This window comes from Neophocaena asiaeorientalis, unplaced genomic scaffold, assembly GCF_003031525.2.
Source record: "Neophocaena asiaeorientalis asiaeorientalis breed wild unplaced genomic scaffold, Neophocaena_asiaeorientalis_V1.1 scaffold30, whole genome shotgun sequence".
In the NCBI taxonomy this organism is placed as follows: domain Eukaryota; kingdom Metazoa; phylum Chordata; class Mammalia; order Artiodactyla; family Phocoenidae; genus Neophocaena; species Neophocaena asiaeorientalis.
This window is the reverse complement of record NW_020174923.1, coordinates 14,864,681-14,883,880: the sequence shown is the minus strand read 5'-3', so window position 1 is coordinate 14,883,880 and position 19,200 is coordinate 14,864,681. Positions and strand designations below refer to the sequence as shown.

The 19,200-nt window shown below is 40.3% G+C and overlaps 1 protein-coding gene across 1 annotated transcript in view; it reads left to right on the top strand.

The window, feature by feature from the left end:
- The window catches only part of TANC2 (tetratricopeptide repeat, ankyrin repeat and coiled-coil containing 2), a 308,377-nt gene that overhangs the window by 263,284 nt on the left and 25,893 nt on the right, over positions 1 to 19,200 (top strand). The window contains exons 13-17 of the mRNA XM_024761041.1: positions 3,401 to 3,509; positions 10,670 to 10,792; positions 11,355 to 11,591; positions 15,980 to 16,165; positions 18,466 to 18,559. Of these exons, the coding sequence (XP_024616809.1) occupies positions 3,401 to 3,509; positions 10,670 to 10,792; positions 11,355 to 11,591; positions 15,980 to 16,165; positions 18,466 to 18,559 (749 nt within the window). The remainder of the gene's footprint in view (positions 1 to 3,400; positions 3,510 to 10,669; positions 10,793 to 11,354; positions 11,592 to 15,979; positions 16,166 to 18,465; positions 18,560 to 19,200) is intronic.

Here is a 19,200-nt window from a genome sequence, read left to right as displayed (position 1 = left end):
ATGCTAACACATATATATAGAATCTTAAAAAAAAAAAGGTTCTGCTGAGCCTAAGGGCAGGACAGGAATAAAGACACAGATGTAGAGAATAGACTTGAGGACACAGGGAGGGTGAAGGGTAAGCTGAGACGAAGTGAGAGAATGGCATGGATATATATATACTACCAAATGTAAAACAGATAGCTAGTGGGAAGCAGCCGCATAGCACAGGGCGATCAGCTCGGTGCTTTGTGTCCACCTCGAGGGGTGGGAAAGGGAGGGTGGGAGGGAGACACAAGAGGGAGGAGAAATGGGGATATATGTATATGTATAGCTGATTCACTTTATTATACAACAGAAACTGACACATCATTGTAAGGCAATTATATTCCAATAAAGGTGTTAAAAAATAGTAAGGTACAAATGGAAATGCCAGCATGTAATGGAAATTGCTGTTTTACCTTTTGTGTCTTAAACGCCATAAGCTTTGAGTCCAGTGAACTGATCAGAATCATTCTTTTACGAATAATGTAATATGCTTGTATCCAAAAAGAAATAAACTAGTGTTGTCACCTTCATCTTTTCCTTGAGCCATATGGCTTGCTGTTTCTCCTCAGTGCCTGACCAACAATAACAAAAGCAAGCACTGTCCTCTATAGCTGGCTGAAATGCACACTAGAGAGATGGAAGCATCTTCCCAGGGTGTCCTAGTCACGGTAGTAACGTAAATGCACTAGGGCAAGTCAGTTCTGTGTCTGACAATTCATATCCTTGTCAGCCATGAGCTTTATCCTTATTTCTCACCGGCATGGATTCTCATTAATGGCCTGAAGCGTAAGTGGTGGATCGTATTCAGGAGTTCTAGTCACTATGTACAGCCACGGATGAGACGCTTAATGTAATAATTCTTACACCAGGGAGGCTACAATAATTTCATTGTTAATAACTGGTTAGGATTTTGAGAACTTGAGATAGGGAACTTTTAGAAATGGTTCTCATTAACTTCTGTTAAAATAGTCTACCAACTACATTGGGCTTTCAAGGGATATATAAAAGTTCAGTAGCAATTTCTAGATTTTGTGAGTGTGAAACAACCCTGGGCTCATATCTTCAGATGACACTGATGATTCCATACAAGATACAGTTGTCTGAGACATTCTCTCAATTAAATAACTTTCTTTCCTTTATGGTTAGTCTTATCTGATCAAGTAAGATGACCTGGTATCCACTAGAATTCAGAAATTCTATGAAGCCGAAGGTTAGAACATGGTAGAAATTCTTTTTAAAGTTTTACAGGATGATTCCTACCTAAGATGGGAACTGTCCCATCCTCTGTTCTCCAAGTTCTTTACTGAAGCTTAAAAAAAAGGGAGGGAGGAAGGGGGGAAGGAAAGGAAGAAGGAAGGAAGGATATGTTTGTTTTTCAGACTTCAGTATTAGACATCTTCAAATGTTAAACCTGGCAGAGTAGCCAGTGTTAAATATGAGAGAAAATCTTCCAGTAGACATTTGGGCCTCTTCTCAGTGAAGAGTCACCAACAAAAATTCACTTGCTGTTTTTCCTTCTGTTTGATTAATTCATTAGGCTTGAAACTGAGATAATAGTTTGATTTTCCTCCTCTATGACACTTGAAGTGAAAGGAGTAAAAGAGTTGTGTTGTCAGTAGCATAGAAAACTCCGCTGACACTAACCTGGTTGGGGAGTAGAGAGACAGTTCTAAGTGTCACAGTTCCTACAGACTACAGCAAATGTGGTAAGAAGGCACAGCCCAAAGGTGACCCAGTATCCTTTCTTTAATGTCTGATCTTGCTTCCAAAAAAAATTTTTTTAATAAATTTATCTATTTATTTGTTTTAGTTTTGGCTGTGTTGGGTCTTCGTTGCTGTGCGCGGGCTTTCTCTAGTTGCGGCGAGTGGAGGCTACTCTTCATTGCGGTGCGTAGGCTTCTCGCTGCAGTGGCTTCTCTTGTTGCGGAGCACAGGCTCTAGGCGTGCGGGCTTCAGTAGTTGTGGCATGTGAGCTCTAGAGCACGGGCTCACTATTTGTAGTACACTGGCTTAGTTACTCTGTGGCATGTGAGATCTTCCCAGACCAGGGCTCAAACCCGTGTCTCCTGCATTGGCAGGCGTATTCTTAACCACTGCACCACCAGGGAAGCCCCCCAAAAAATTTTATTGAGAATTTTTATGTGCAATACACAATGTTTGGCACTGTGGAGAGTATAAACAACTCGGGATTTCTGTCATAAATGTAAATAAAAATACACATACACAATCCTGTATGTATGCACATACCTTACATACCTACACATATACATATATACATTCACACTTAAAGGCATATATTATTAGTATGCTTTGAGCTGGAAGAAATAGGAAACATCAACTCAAATGGATTAAACAATAAAGAAATTTATCACTTCATATAACTAGCAGTCCAAAATTAGGGCCGCTTCTGATGCTGTACAGTCAGGACTCAGGCTCTATTTTTCAGCAGTTTCTTAGCTTGGCCTTTTTGTTGGCTTTGTCGTCAGGCCAGCTGACCACGTGATTACAGGAGGGCTGTGGCAGTACTGAGCATCCTGGGCAGATAAGACAACATGAAGAGGCAGAGAAAAGGGTTTTCTCTTTCATGAGCAGATTGGGGATCTGTTGACGAGGAGATGGGGGGTGAGAATGATGCCATCAGGAAACCTACAGTCTAGTAGAGGAGAGAGCATGTAATAGTGTGGTAGACACTGTACTAAAGGCATATACAACCGATGATGATTGCACCAAAGACAGAGTGCTGTGTTCTCGGCTGGGAGAAAATGTTAGAGAGAAAGGATAGAGGCTTGGTAGAGGCTGATCAGAGAAGACTTCACTTGGGGAAGAGGTTGTTAATCCAGTTTGGGACATGTTGAGTTTAAGGTACTATAGGACCTCTAGGTAGAGAAATCCAGTAGACAGTTGATGTATATTGATCTAAAGCTGAAACATCTAGATAGAGAAAAAGATAATAGGGTTTAGGTGGTGGCGAAGGCGCTGAGGATGGATGAGCTAAATCCAGAAGACACACTAGGACCAAAACTGAGATCCTGAGGAAGCAGGATCCTGACTTTTAAAGCATGGGTGAAATAAGAGGAGTTGACAGAGACAGAAAATAAAAATGGATCTTTTAATGCCATCTATGTGTGGGATGGGTGTAAGCCAACTAGAAATGACATTCTGTGATATTCACACATGTGATTTGGGTAAAGGACCGGTAAAAGCTAGGAACCGTTCACTACCCGTTATTTGCCCAATAGCAGGTGCCCTTCCCTAAGAAACTGGTTGAATGAGACAGAGTTTCATTGGAGGTATGGCTAGACCTGAACAGTGGTCCACCCAAAGGAGAAATGGAGCATTAAATTTTCTAAAATGGGTCTTTTTTTTTTGGCAGGAGTGGTCACACATTACTTGCCTTCTGGTTTTCCCGCCAAGAGGGAAAACTAAACCGACAGCAGACAATTGAACTGGGACATCACATCCTCAAAGCACACATTTTTAAGGTAATTAAAGAAGTTGGAGGTGTTTTTCTTTCCATTTCCATCAGGCTTTCCTTAACACTGTGTGTATGAAGCTACTGTTATGTCAGTGTGGCCCCTGCTTTCTGAAATCAGTTTGTTGCAATATTGGTCCATCTCCTAAAATTTCTGACCCGTTCCTCCCTAGGACTTTGAAAGAAAGCCACATTTGTCATCTCCCAGTTTAGTGGATTGCTAGGCTTTTCAGGAAAGGTACATGTATAATCATTTAGGTAAGAAGCATATACACATACACATGTGTACTCCATATATGACCCACCATCTCCTGAGAAGAGTCACGTTGTAGCATTAGTTGCAGGTTTTCACAATGTCTAAAAAAAATCACTGAGAGCAGTTTACTGTCTCAGTGTTCTCATAGTTGTTTTAGTGAAGATTTTAATATTCCTGGTGCTGTGATTTTCAAACTCTTTGTCTAGAACCAACTATAACCTTCCTTTAAGCTACTTCCCCCATTCCCTCTTCAAATTATAATCCCAGTTTTTCGCAGTAGTTTCAAAACTTTTAAGGACTCCAAGCATCAGCCTCCCTGTCCCAACATCCACACGGCTGGAGTGGAGGACCCAGAGAAGGGCACGTAATTCATCTGTTTGTGCTTGTATGCATTCATTTGTTTATTCAGTGCTTACTGAGGCATTGTACTAGGTACTAGGGATACACAAACCAAAAATATACAGCCCCTAATCTCAAGGAATTTATTGTCTAGATATCAGTTGTGGGGCAAAGGACAGAAGTCAAGGAAGAAATTTGTTTTCCTGATTTTCCTAGCCCACAGCTTGCTATTTCATCTGCCACCTACAATCCCTACAATCTCTTCAGACCACTTTTGCTGCTCCCAGATTGAGAAATACAGAAATCTTAAATAGTCCTCTGGCTTGGACTTCCCCCATTAGATACTGTTGAAGATAAAACAGTTCTCTTCTCTTCAGAGAGAAAAATGGCATTAAGGGCAACTGCAAGAGCCTAGCAAATTCTTCCCAGTATATAAGTACACAGCTAGAGAAGCCTTTTCATCAGATGGACAGAAGTAAAACCCACAGTGACAAGTCCTTTATTTGAATCATAATTGTCTTATTAATAAATCACTCTACCAAAAATGACCTTACTTAATGGGAATAGAATGAGACTCTTTTAACAGGCAAGGTGTCTCATTCCAATTTCAAGTGGACCAAAAAGTATCTGCTACTTCTACAAACTGTAAGATGAGTATCCTTCAATTAGACAGGAAAGTAACTTACATATTAAGCATCACTGCTTTAAACGCTTGAACATTTGTCATCACCCTCTGCCTAGGATCAGATGCAATGAAGATGATGCCTGTCTTTATGCCCTGCACCATAAAATAAATACCACATGAAACAGATAAATGATATGAAGTTTCATTTGATCCCCTGTGACTTTATCCACTACAGGGAGACCTACATTTATTTATTTTTGTATATCCCCATGGCTTATTTATTTTATAACCAGACGTTTGTACCTCTTGATCCCTTCACCTACTTCATCCTCCCCACAACCCCCTCCTCTCTGGCAACCACCAGCCTGTCATAGAGACCTACACTTAAACCATACACTCCTGTCACTGACACAGTTTTATCTTATGTTGCTGCAGACAACATGGTTGCCTGAGATAAGACTGGCTCCGTGTGTGATTCAGGCCATAAATACTTGGGTGTATAGCATGTGGTGATGACATGACTGCAAGCTGAAGAATGTGGACTCGGACCATCGTTTTCCTGATGCTGCAGTGTTCAGGGTCCTTTAAATGCAGCGTGCCCCCTGTTGATAGACTTAAGCTTCTCTCAGACTGCCAGAATTCTCACTTCCTATCAGCTGAGGGTCATGAAAAGGCAAAGACAGACTTAGTGCTTAGACTCAGCGCCACTTAGAACTGCCAATCAGCAATGACATATAGTCCAATTCATATTTCTTTCCAATTAGTTTTAAATTTCCCTTATTTTATCTTTGTTCATGAAAAATTACATATGATATCATTAATCACCTTAAAAATATGAGGTTGAGTGTCTGTAATTCTGGATATTTGGTATATTTACAGAGTTGTGTAATTATTACCACTATTAGTACATTTCCATCACCTTAAAAATAAACCTTGTGTCCATTTGAAGTCACTCCCCATGAGCTTCCCCCAACCCCTGGCAACCACTAACCTGTCTATAAGTTTGACTCTTCTGGACATCTAGTATAAATGGAATCATACAATCCATGGTTGTCTATGCCTGGCTTCTTTCACTTAGCATGATGATTTTAGGGTTCATCCATGTTGTAGCATGTATCAGTACTTGATTCCTTCTTATTGCCAAATAATACTCCTTTTTGTTTATCCATTCGCTAGTTACACATTTCAGTTGTTTCCACTTTTGGCTGTTGTGAATAACGCTGCTATGAACATAGCATACTGGGTTTTTTTTCCTCTTTTTATTTTTTAAAAATAAAATTAGACATACTAAAGTGAATAACTCATTGGCATTTAGTACACTTACAATGTTAGTGTTCAGGTTTTTGTGTGGACATGTCTTCAGTTCTCCCAAAGGAGTGAGAGGTCTGAGTCCCTCATCGGGCTCGCCAGCCTGGGTGTCCTGCACCGGGAAGATGAGTCCCCAGAGCATTTGGCTTTGAAGGCCAGTGGAGATTACTTTTGCTAATTACTCCCCAAAGAGCTGCAGGAATAGAGTGGCTAAATGGACTGAAAAAAAAAAAAAAAGGCCTGTATATATGCTGCCTACAAGAGACTCACTTCAGATCAAAGATACACAGACTGAAAGTAAGGGGATAGAAAAAGGTATTCCATGCAAATGGAAACAAAAAGAAAGTTGGGCTGGCATTACTTATACAAAATAGACTTTAAAACAAGGACAAGCAAAGAAGGGTAAAGGGATCAATGATAATGATAAAGGGATCAATGGTACATAATGATAAAGGAGTAAAGGGATCAATCCAACAAGAATATGTAACAATTGTAAATATGGATGCATAGTAGCACGTAAATACATAAAGCAAATTTTAACAAACATAAAGGGAGAAATTGACAGTAATATAATAATAGTAGGGGACTTAATACCCCACTCATATCAATGGACAGATCATCCAGACAGAAAATGAACTAAGAAACACTGGGCTTAAATGACAATTATGGAATTAATAGATATGTACAGAACGTTTCATCCAAAAACAGCAGAACACACACTTTCTTCAAGTGCACATGGAACATTCTCTAGAATAGAGCACATGCTATTCCACAAACAGTTCTCAATAAATTTAAGAAGATTGAATTATATCAGGCATCTTTTTTGACCACAGTAGTATGAGAGTACAAATCAACTATAAGGAAAAAAACTACAAAAAACACAAACAAGGGGCCTTCCCTGGTGGCGCAGTGGTTGAGAGTCCACCTGCCAATGCAGGGGACACGGGTTCGTGCCCCGGTCCAGGAGGATCCCACATGCCATGGAGTGGCTGGGCCCAAGAGCCATGGCCTCTGAGCCTGTGTGTCTGGAGCCTGTGCTCTGCAACAGGAGAGGCCACAACAGTGAGAGGCCCACATACCGCAAAAAAAAAAAAAAAAAACACAAACACGTGAACTCCAAACAACACACTACTAAACAACCAGTGAGTCACTGAGGAAATCAAAGAGGAAATCAAAAAATATCTAGAGATAAATGAAAATGGAAACACAATGATCCAGAGTCTATGGGATGCAGCAAAAGCAAGTCTAAGAGAGAAGTTTATAGTGATAGAAGCCTACCTCGGGAAACAGGAAAAATCTCAAACAATCTAACCTTACACGTAAAGGAACTGGGAAAAAAAAGAACAAACAAAACCCAAAGTTAGTAGAAGAAAAGAAATCTTAAAGATCAGAGCAAAAATAAATGAATAGGGAGGGGGAGAGTGGGAGGGAGGGAGACGCAAGAGGGAAGACACATGGGAGCACATGTATATGTATAGCTGATTCACTTTGTTATAAATCAGAAACTAACACACCATTGTAAAGCAATTATACCCCAATAAAGATGTTAAAAAAAATAAATAAATAAATGAATAGACAAAATAGAAAAGATCAATGAAATCAAGAGCTGCTTCTTCGAAAAAACAAACAAAATTGATAAATGTTTAGCCAGACTCATGAAGAAAAAGAGAGGGCCCAAATAAATAAAATCAAAAATGAAAGAGAAGTTATAACAAATAACCACAGAAATACAAAGGAGCATAAGAGATTACTACAAACAATTGTACACCAATAAAACGGATAACCTGAAGAAAAAGATAAGTTCCTAGGAACTTACAATCTCCCAAGACTAAATAAGGAAGAAATAGAAAATATGAACAAATTGATTACCAGTAATGAAATTGAAAATTGAATCAATAATTAAAAAAAAAAAAACTCCCAACAAACAGAAGTCCAGGACCAGACAGCTTCACAGGTGAATTCTACCAAACATTTAAAGAGTTAATGCCTATTCTTCTCAAACTGTTCCAAAAACTTGAAGAGGAAGGAGCACTTCCAAATTCATTCTGTGTGGCCAGCATCACCCTGATACCAAAACCAGACATAGACACCGCAAAGAAAGAAACTGACAAGCCCAGATCACTGATAAACATAGATACAAAAGTTCTCAACGAAATATTAGTAACCCGAATTCAATAATACATAATATAAAAAGGATCATACACCATGATCAAGTGGGATTTATCCTAGGGATGCAAGGATGGTTCAATATCTGCAAATCAATCAACATCTTACACCACATTAACAAAATAAAGGATAAAAATCATATGATTATCTCAGTAGATGCAGAAAAAGCTTTTGCCAAAATTCAACATCGATTTATAATAAAAAGTCTCAACAGAGTATACAGAGGGAACATACTTCAACATAATAAAAGTCGTATATGGGGCTTCCCTAAAAAAAAAAAAAAAAAAGTCGTATATGGCAAGTCCATAGCCAACATCATCCTCAGTGATGAAAAGCTGAAAGCATTTCCTCTAAGATCAGGAACAAGACAAGGATACCCACTCTCACCACTTTTATTCAACATAGATTGGAAGTCCTAGCCACAACAATCAGAGAAGGTAAAGAAATAAAAGGCATCCAAATTGGAAAGGAAGATGTAAAATTGTCACTGTTTGCAGGTGACATGATACTATATATAGAAAATCCTAAAGATGCTACCAAAAACCGTTGGAACTAATCAGTTAATTCAGTAAAGTTGCAGGGCACAAAATTAATAAACAGATACCTGTTGTATTTCTATACACTAATAACAAACTATTGGAAAGAGAACTTAAGAAAACAATCCCATTTACAATTGCATCAAAAAAAATAAAATACCTAGGAATATATCTAACTAAAGCAGTAAAACACTTCTACCCAGAAAACTATAAGACACTGATGAAAGAAATTGAAAACTACACAAACAAATGGAAAGATATACCATACTCATGGATTGGAAGAATTAATATTGTTCAAATGACCACACTACCCAAGGCAATCTACAGATTCAGTGCAATCTCTGTCAAAACATGAAAGGCATTTTTCACAGAATTAGAACAAATAATTCTAAAATTTGTGTGGAAATGCAAAAGACCCTGAATAACAAAAGCAATCCTGAGAAAGAAGAACAAAGCTGGAGGTATCATGCTCCCTGGTTTCAAACTATACTACAAAGCTACAGTAATCAAAACAGTATGGTACCGGCACAAGAACAGACACATAGATCAACGGAACAGAACAGAGAACCCAAAAATGAACCCACACTTATATAGTCAATTAATCCATGACAAAAGAGGCAAGAATATACAATGGGGAAAAGACAGCCTCTTCAATAAATGGTATTGGGAAAACTGGACAGTTACACACAAAAGAATCAAACTGGACTACTTTCTCACAAAGCAAACAGAGCAGATTAAGTTTTTAAAAAAAATACCTCCTCAGATCTACTTTGTGGTTCCCAAACTTCATTGTTAACATCTTGCGGCCCTCAGGATTTCCTGCTTTCACTCACTTGACCCAGATATTGGCAGAATAGTAAGAAGATTGCTGGGAATTCCCTGGCGGTCCAGTGGTTAGGACTCCACACTTCCACTGCAGGGGCCCCAGGTTCAATCCCTGGTCAGGGAGCAAAGATCCTGCAAGCCACGCTGCACAGCCTTAAGAAAGAAGAAAAAGAAGATTGCCAGAGAATCTTGCCATCACAGCAGGAGATTTTAAAAAACAATTTATTCTAACTTCCTTTTGGAGAAGTCCAAGTAAAAGGGCAAACATTAGTACATACAGTGGGACTTAGGCCAGTCATACTAGAGAAAATTTGTTGCTGATGCCAATCAAACCTATGTTGTTTCCCTGAGGATGAACAGATGTGATTATTTTAGGCTATGTTAGGGTGAGCGATGCTAGCTACTCTAACAAACCTGCAAAATCTCAGTGACTTAACAAAGGCTTATTTTTCATTTTCGTTGCAGTCCAGTACAGATCATTGGGCAGGCTTCTTCCACATAGTAGTTCCAAAATCTCCTAGGGCCTCAGGATCCTCCATTGGATCATCTGGCCTGCAATCAAGAGGAACAATAGAAAGTGTGGAGAAACACACAGGGAATTTGGGGCCAAGGCTGGACATGACATATTACTTCTGCCCACATTTTATTAGCCAGGGGAGGAGTCAGTCCCATGGCCCACATAACTGTAAAGGAGGCTGGGGGATACAGTTTTCACAAATGCCCAGGACGGAAATGAGATGGAGATCAGTGATCACACTGCATTATCTCTGTTACCGTGTATACTTTACTAACTTGAATTTAAGAGATTGATTCAAGAAGGCTAGTAGAAAAGATCTGGGGGGAGGGGGGATTATATCCAGATATAGCAGAAAAGAGAGGTATTAAGTAGATTTGTTTCCGCAGACTGCCAAGGTAGAGACAGTTTAAGTTAGCCTGTTCCTACAGGACTAATCTTCGTCTGCATCAGTGGATTGGCTTTGTTGTGCCTGGGTATTGTTTGAGCAAGACTCTATTCTCATTTGTTAGTACCACAAACCTAGAGGCTCCTAACTTAACTACTGATGGTACTTTTTAGCTGGGCTAATGATTTAATTGTCTCTATATTTCTTTTTCAGGGTTTGAGTAAAAAAGTTGGAGTATCATCCTCCATCCTCCAAGGTCTCTGGATCTCCTATAGCACGGAGGGACTTTCCATGGCATTGGCATCTTTACGAAATCTCTATACTCCAAATATAAAGGTAAGTGATAAATTACAGTCAGATTAAAGAATTAACTATGAAAACCTAAAACCTAAAACTAGGAGGACATTTAAGTAGCTATTTAATCGATCTTTGACTTGCCTTAGACTGTCTCCTATTAACCTTTTACTGATAATTTGATATATTTTACATTTTGTTCTGTGAGTTGAAGACCAAGCCTATTGACCTTGCACCTTGTGTAAGATGACTCTGATTTGTAGAATAAGTCCTGCTGCTTCTAGGGAGTAAGTCATTCTTGGACCACCTTTGTTTTGATAGGGTTTCTTCTGACTGACAGCTCACTTAGTGGAGACTCTGACAGCACTACAGTATGGGTGGTGTTGACTTTAGTTACCGAGCAGTTTATATAAAGGAGATATTTCACATCCCTTTCCAAAGGCAAGGTATTGAAAAAGGAACAAATGAAGATTTTAAAATAAAGCCGTTACTAAATGCTTCTGGGCACTTATTGTGGGGTCCCAGAGGACTTAATACAAGATGACTAATAGGATATAACTGATACTTATGTGAGTATTATTTCTGTTTATTCACTTATTTCTAGGTCAGCCGACTGCTGATTTTGGGAGGTGCCAACATTAATTACCGGACAGAGGTTTTAAATAATGCTCCAATTCTATGCGTCCAGTGTCATCTTGGTTACACAGAAATGGTGGCCCTACTGTTGGAGTTTGGGGCCAACGTGGATGCCTCCTCAGAAAGCGGCCTGACTCCTCTGGGCTATGCTGCAGCCGCAGGCTTCCTAAGCATTGTCGTATTGCTGTGCAAGAAACGGGCCAAGGTAGTGGCTGTCCGGCTCTGCTGCCTTTTCTTCTTCCCTTTTCTTTCTTCCTGCTATAGACTCTTCCTTATCTCCTGCGTTACCTCCTGAGTGTAGGTAGAATACATCAGATCCTATTAGGGAGCAGATCAAAGGGAGAGCTAGCTCTGATTAGATCCTACTGTTGCCCACTTGCCATGGCCAGTTCCATGCTGAATTTGCACACAGTTCTAAAACTTTTGAGGGGCACTTAGGAAACTGCATTTATCAGCAGCCACAAAAAGTCCCTAACAGCCAAGAAATTCCCTCCTGAGCTCAGAGTGAGGAAAGAGAAGTAGGGGAGCAAGGAGATGGCCCTGTGAAGTCTGAACTGAATGGTGCCTCTAGACTCTAAGCCTTTCATGTTAGAGTCTTGAAGATACCCCTGAAGAGGTATGGGGAGAAGATGATTCTCTCTGACCAGAGGAACTCAGAAATGTTTCTGTTAGTGTATTTTAATTCTCTCAAAACATTTCTCAGAAATATATTTGCTTTATAGTATCTCAAAGGCCACTGATATAACTCAATTTGAAAATATTGGTGAAAAGAAAAATGCTGGTCTCAAAAATGTAGGCCTCTGGGGAACATTGTAGCCCAATGGTATTTTGTTTCCATCCTGAAAACAAACTGAGGATTTTGGTGGTTTTGCAGTGAAATATAAGTAATATGTATGCCCTCGTTCTGAGGTGTCCAGTGTCCTTACCAGGGAAGAACTGTGTCTCCTGAGACTCCTTTGGGAGCTGGGACCTGGGAACCTCAGTGAAATCTCAGAGCTGTAGATGTTAACTGTGACACAGGAATGGTCCACCTGTAATGTCCTAGTCATTTGAATGAACACCTCTAGAAACAGAGTGAAAATTGGGCCTTATTATTACTGCTGTGAATTCATATTCTAATCTCAGCTGGGTCTTTCCTGTTGCTCAGGTATCATTTTATTCATCTCTTATTTTCCGCAGAGCAGATAAATAAATCATTTGTGATCTTTTCAAGACCCTATCAAACCTTTTTTGCCCTCCTACGACTACCAAGATTGATTTTAATCTCACTGTGCCTCGATCTCAAAACTCTATTAATCCTTACATACACTCACCTTTACTTCTGCCTCAGAGAAGGAAGTGTTTACCTTCCTTTCCAGAATACTTGCCTCCACTATATATATTTTTTCTTTTTCTTTTTTTTTTTTCCGGCAATGCTGCACAGCTTGTGGGATCTTAGTTCCCGACCAAGGATGGAACCCATGCCCCCTGCAGTGGGAGTGCGGAGTCCTAACCACTGAACTGCCAGGGAATTCCCCACCTATATTTTTTAATCTCAGTATGTTGCTCTTTCTCTCACATCATTTCATTCTTTTTCTAAATTCACACTACCTTTCTTCTCAGTTTCTACAACCTATGAATGTCTTCTCTAACCCAAAAGAGAAACTCCCCTCTCTCTCCTAACCAGAAACCACCATCCCATCTCTTCCCACCCATGTCCACCAAGCCTGTCCTAAGAGTCATCTCTACTTGCTACCACTGCTTCCTTACTACTCCTTAACCATTTGTGGTCAGGCTTCCGTGACAGAAAGAGGAGGCAAGTCATTAAAATCATAAACTTTGGCTTCAAGCACGACCTGGTCAAAGCCTGCATTCACACTCGCTTTCTCTGAGGGCTTGGACGAGTCATTTGACCTCTCTCAGCCTCACTTGTTTAACCTAGAAACAGGATGAAGAGGGGCATTGTGACAATTAAAAGTGATCGAGCCTTTTGAAAAAGAGACGAAGTCTCTTTTAGTCTCATGCAGTGCCTAATAAATAATATCCTTAAAAAAAGAAAAAAAAAAAAAAAAAAAAAAGAAAAAAAACCCCAACCTCTTGGCATTCAACTGAAGCTGCTCTCGAAAGTCACGAACAACTGCCAACCGCCAAATAAAGTAACTATTTCTCATTTCTCACCCCTCTAAACCACTTAAGTATTTAGCCAGTTATTTTGTTGCATAACTGAATTGAATGTTCTTCAATTATAGTTGGTCTGATATTTTCTCTTCATTAGATTGAGTCTGTATGTTTTTGGCAAGCACACCACAGACATGATGCTCTGCCCTTATTCATGCAGCACTGCAGGAGGTGCGTGATGTTACGATCTCATTACAGGGGATGTTAACCTCTATCACTTGGATAAGGTGGTATCTTCCAGGTTTCTCAACCTGAAGTCACTGTTTCTCCCATTTGGAATTAAGAAGTATCTTTTAGGGAGATGCTTTCAGACTAGGCAGATACCTTGTATCTTTTTTTTGTCCGCTAATTTTTTTGTCCACTGATTTAGGATCCATCCATTGATGGGTCCACTCTTGCTGCAATAATTATTGCTATGATATTTGCATTATAGCGATTTTCTATTTCCCTCTTCCTTCTACATTTATTAATTGGAATTCTACTGTAAGGAAGAGCTGTCCCTTCTCCTCAATGTGTTCATTTACTTATAGCACTATGCGTTCCTGGATATTTATTTTATTCCGTGATCTATAACTCATTGCCGGTATTTTCTTTTTTTGCTCAAATTGCCCCAGATTTGGCCATTGGGAGCTTCTTCACGTCGGTTCCTGTGTCCTTTCAAGCCCCCCCCCCATTATTTCATGAGTGCTTCTGTACTTTCTGGCACCACAAGATGTTCCAAACTCATCTTTTGCTATTACTGTCCCAGCCCTGGAATCAACCATTTCCCCAAGAAGCCAAGGGTTCTTTTAATTCATTCCTTTAGTTTTTAAAAAATACAGTTCTGAACATGAAAATTCTCAGTGACTCTCCATTACTTATTAAAATTCAGACCACTAGCCTGGCATTCAAAATATCCATGCTCTTGTCCCAAAAGACCCTCTCAACGTTGTAGTTTGAACTCCCCCTTAATGTATTTTACCCTTCAAAAACTAGAATTAATCATTTCCTATCCCAGCCAGTTGAGATAGCCCTTTTCTTAGTCCATTTGGGCTGCTGTAATAAAATACCATAGACAGAGTATCTTATAAACATTTCCTTCTTACAGTTCTGGAAGCTAAGTCCCCACAGCATGGCGCCAGCAGATTCGGTGTCTGGTGAGAGCTTCCTGGTTGACAGAGAGTGCCTTCTCGCTGTCACACGGTGGAAGGGGGCAAGCAAGCTCTCTGGGGCCTCTGTATAAGGACACTAATCCCATTCATGAGGGCTCTGCCCTCATGACCCAATCACTTTCCAAAGGCACCACCTCCTAATTACCTCAGGGGTTAGAATTCCAACGAATAATGGTGGGAGAACACAAACATTCAGACCATTGCACCTTTCCCTCTGAATCTGCTCCTGCTTCTGGCTGGAAATTCTCTGAAATTTTATTGCATTTTTGCTTTCCGTCTGACATTTATTATATTACACCTTTGTTGGACACGTTTTTGTTGTAGTGGTCGCATCGCCCCTATCTTGTTCAAAACTTTGAGAGCAGAATCTATATTTTACTCTCTTATTTACCTTTTTATCCTATCGTGTACCTTGTACATGGTAGGCATTCAGTAAACATTTGTTATATGGATGGCCGGGTGAAACTAAAGCTGGAGAGAACCAGATACAGAACTTAGGCTTCAAGTGCTCTAACTACCACTGGAAAAAAACCTGCCCACCTGCCAGAAAAGGCTGTTCATCTATTGAGACTTGTAGCTGGGGACCTTCTGGTACATTGACCTTAGTCAGCCTTCTCTTTCAGCCTAAACTTGTAACCAGCACTGCAACTGTAAAAACTGCTGTTGGAACATAGACTAGCATTAAGTTCCAAGTACCTCTAGCCATTTTGGCCAGATGGTTGAGATTCTGCCCTCCCACTGGTAGAGAGCAGTGGCCTTTGCCAAAGCATAGTGGTCAAATGTGTGAGTCATGATATGAGATGTTTTGCTTCTTTGGAAGACCAAATAATTTGAGCTTCAAAATTTTTTTCTTCCCTTTCATGATTTCAAAGACAGTTTTTTTGTGCCAACGCAGCTTACAAGTCTTTCAAATTTGGGTCTAAAAAGAACTATTTGAGGACAAGGGAGAGTGTACCTCAGGAAAACAAAGCTGGAGCTGGGAGTTTTGGTGTTTTGTTTTTGGGTTGTTTTTTGTTTTTTTGTTTTTTTTTGGTTTCTTTTGATGTGAAACAAAAGCCTGACGTTATGCAAAGAGGTTCTCCCCAGAGGGGCATCTACCAGAGTTGTAGCTCAGTGAAGATCTAGCCTGTGTAGGAGAGTATCTTCTAAATTTTCTCAGGGATTGGTCCAAGGAATAGGAGAGGATGAATCTTAGTAGTCCTGACCTGTGCAGTGGGCTGATGTGACCAGATTGGGAATACAGCCGCAGTCTTTTTCACATAGGTTTCTCTGTCCCCTCCCGTAGGTGGATCACTTGGATAAGAATGGGCAGTGTGCCTTGGTCCACGCTGCACTCCGAGGTCATCTGGAGGTTGTCAAGTTTTTGATTCAGTGTGACTGGACAATGGCGGGCCAGCAGCAAGGGGTGTTTAAGAAGAGCCACGCCATCCAACAGGCCCTCATTGCTGCAGCCAGCATGGGTTATACTGAGGTAAGAAAGCGGATAAGGTTTGGGGGGTTTTTTCAAGCTATGTATTGAAGGACCTAGGAAACCAGGAAAAAGGGGTTGCATTATTATAAAATTGCCAGCCTAGGGCTTCCCTGGTGGCGCAGTGGTTAGGAATCCACCTGCCAGTGCAGGGGACACGGGTTCAAGCCCTGGTCCGGGAAGATTCCACATGCCGCGGAGCAACTAAGCCCGTGTGCCACAGCTACTGAGCCTGCACTCTAGAGCCTGCGAGCCACAACTACTGAGCCCGCGTGCTGCAACTACTGAAGCCCACGCGCCTGGAGCCTGTGCTCCGCAACAAGAGAAGCCACCTCAATGAAAAGCCCGCACACCGCAACGAAGAGAAGCCCCCGCTCGCTGCAACTAGAGAAAGCCCGCGCACAGCAACAAAGACCCAACGCAGCCAAAAATAAATTTAAAAAAAAAATTTGTTAGCCTAATTAATGTGAATTAGGTTTTTGGTCATTGATCTGAGGAGTAGGGAGATTCCAGGGTACCTAGAATTATGTTGGAAAGGACCTCGGGAATTATCTAATCTGATTCCTCCCCATCTTTCCACCCCTATTTAACAGACAGTGACACTAGGCTCAGGGGGATTATTTTTTGACCTGTGTTCACATGGGTAGGCAGAGTGGAATGGAAAGGGCACAACAGTTGGAATCTCAGAAGGACCAGGTTTGAGGCCCAGCTTTCCTACTCATTAGCTCTGGACCTTGGGCAATATACCTAATCTCTTAGAACCTTAGTTTCCCACCAGTAAAGTGAGGCTAATAAATTGTTTTTTACAAGGTTGATATGAGATGTAAACTGTTCAACACTGTCCAGATAGTATTTTTGCTAATTTATATTAATGAAAGTAATAATACAGTGGCAAAATATGTGGAATTGGTAGTGTTCTAGGAAATGTGTAACAGCCAGCTCTGGGGAGGGGAGTGGAGTGGAACAGAAGTGTGTGTGTGTGTGTGTGTGTGTGTGTGTGTGTGTGTGTACATACTTAAATTTATTATAAATTTTACTGATATTTTAAAAAATGTTGCACACAGTTTACAAATAATAATGAATTATGTAATACTCTTAATTGAATGCTTTTGTTGATTTTTGCTAAACGTATATCTGTACCCAACCTGTGGTTACAACTCAACCATGGTTTGATAAATGAAGTTGCACCCCTATTTGCTCTTTTCCCAATAATTTTGTCATTAAATCTGATGTGCGATCTACTGTTAAATTACTTCTCATCCTCATACAAATTATATTCATTAAACTGGAACCCCTTTTAGCTTTAGCAGTAAATCAAATCCTCATTTACAAAGTTTGCCAATTTCCAGGGTATAAGTACCCCTACCATGGCTGATTTCAAGCTGCCAATGTGACATCACCGAACACAAAGTTTCAGAGAGATGCACAGCGCACCATTATATAAAGTTTCCACCATACAGATACAGTAAATATAAATAACCTGAAGAGCATAGATAATAGTAAAATGTAATTAAATAATTAAGAAGTTATAACATTTGATATTTTAACCTTTTTTAATTTAATTTATTTAATTGTTATTTAATTTTTAATAAACATCTTTGTTTACTGACTGGCTTGCAAAATTCCGAAAATTTAACAGTCCGCTTTCATGGGCCAGTACAAGTTGGCTCGCCACTGCTTGAGATGCTTCAGTGACACAGCTACCCCACCAGCTGACCTGACGTATCACCAAGGGAATATTAAGTAAAATTGGAATTTTTATTATCTGTAGAAGGTTTTTTAGCTCTCTCTACAGTGAAATTCCTGGAAACAGAGCTGTCACTTTCCTTTGTGGTTAACAGCCGTTCTCCTTTTATTATCCACAAACAGTCCTTGTAATTCCAAGAGGAAAAAAGAAGATAATAGCTCCACTCTGAAAAACTACAGGCCCTCAGTTTTCTCCATATTTATTTTCTGGGTTTTGTTTATTGATTTTTTTTCCTGTTTATTTCTTGGTAGCATTTTTATTAGGAGGACGAGGGTTTGCTTTTTTAACTCAAATGTGATAAATATGTGATTTTTAAAAGTCACATGCTATGTAAGTTAATTGTGTTCAAGGGAAACATGTAAACTGTACCTGGTAGAACAAATGCTCATCATGGCAGCTTTGGGTTTTTAGGTGAGGACAGTCAGTTCTGATTCCTTTTGTGTGCAAGAGAGAGCATGACCCTTGGGTATCCGGGTTATCTTCCAAACCTCACAGGCTAGTATCAGTAGTATAGTTTCCCACCTGACCTTTGAGCTGACACAGCTTCTTGTTTCAGATTGTCTCCTACCTACTTGATCTTCCAGAAAAAGATGAGGAAGAGGTGGAACGAGCACAGATCAACAGCTTTGACAGTCTCTGGGGAGAGACAGGTACCTCCTGTGGACATCTCTCTCTTCTCTGTGAACGTGTCATGTCTGTGTGGAGATATTCTCTGCATCTCACACCCTGATTTTTTTCTCTGCCAGACCAAAGGTGGCCGTCTCTGTCTTATGGCTATTGTGTTGGAGACTGATTCAGCCAAAGGAAAAGTCACAAGTTTCCTCCTTTCAATCCTCTTTCCCTTTGGGTGCTCCATGCCGTTAGCCCCAGAGTCTTCTTTCAGACAAACCTTCCCCCGCTCTTGTTTCCAAATACTTTAAAAGACTGGAAGTTTCCTTACAATGTGCCAAACCACAGCAGAAAAGAGTTGTGAACTTTTTTTTCCTGTGATCCTTATAGCAGTTAGGAATAAATATTTCTCCTGTAGCTATAAACCAAGAAGTTAAATTTTTATCGACACCTCTGGCTTACTGACCAAGTGTTAGCATGGCGGAGTGGTCCTGACATGGTTAAACTGATACGTCATGAGTACAGTTGCTATCAGGATGCAAAATGAAGGTCCCCCCTGTAGGGCACAGCCCTGCGTAGTCTCTCACGATCTGCAGCAAAGCCATTTCTATACTGCTTGGTACTTACTCCACAAACAGAAGCCTCTTCCTTGTGGCCTTTGCAGGAAATGATTGTTGTCTTT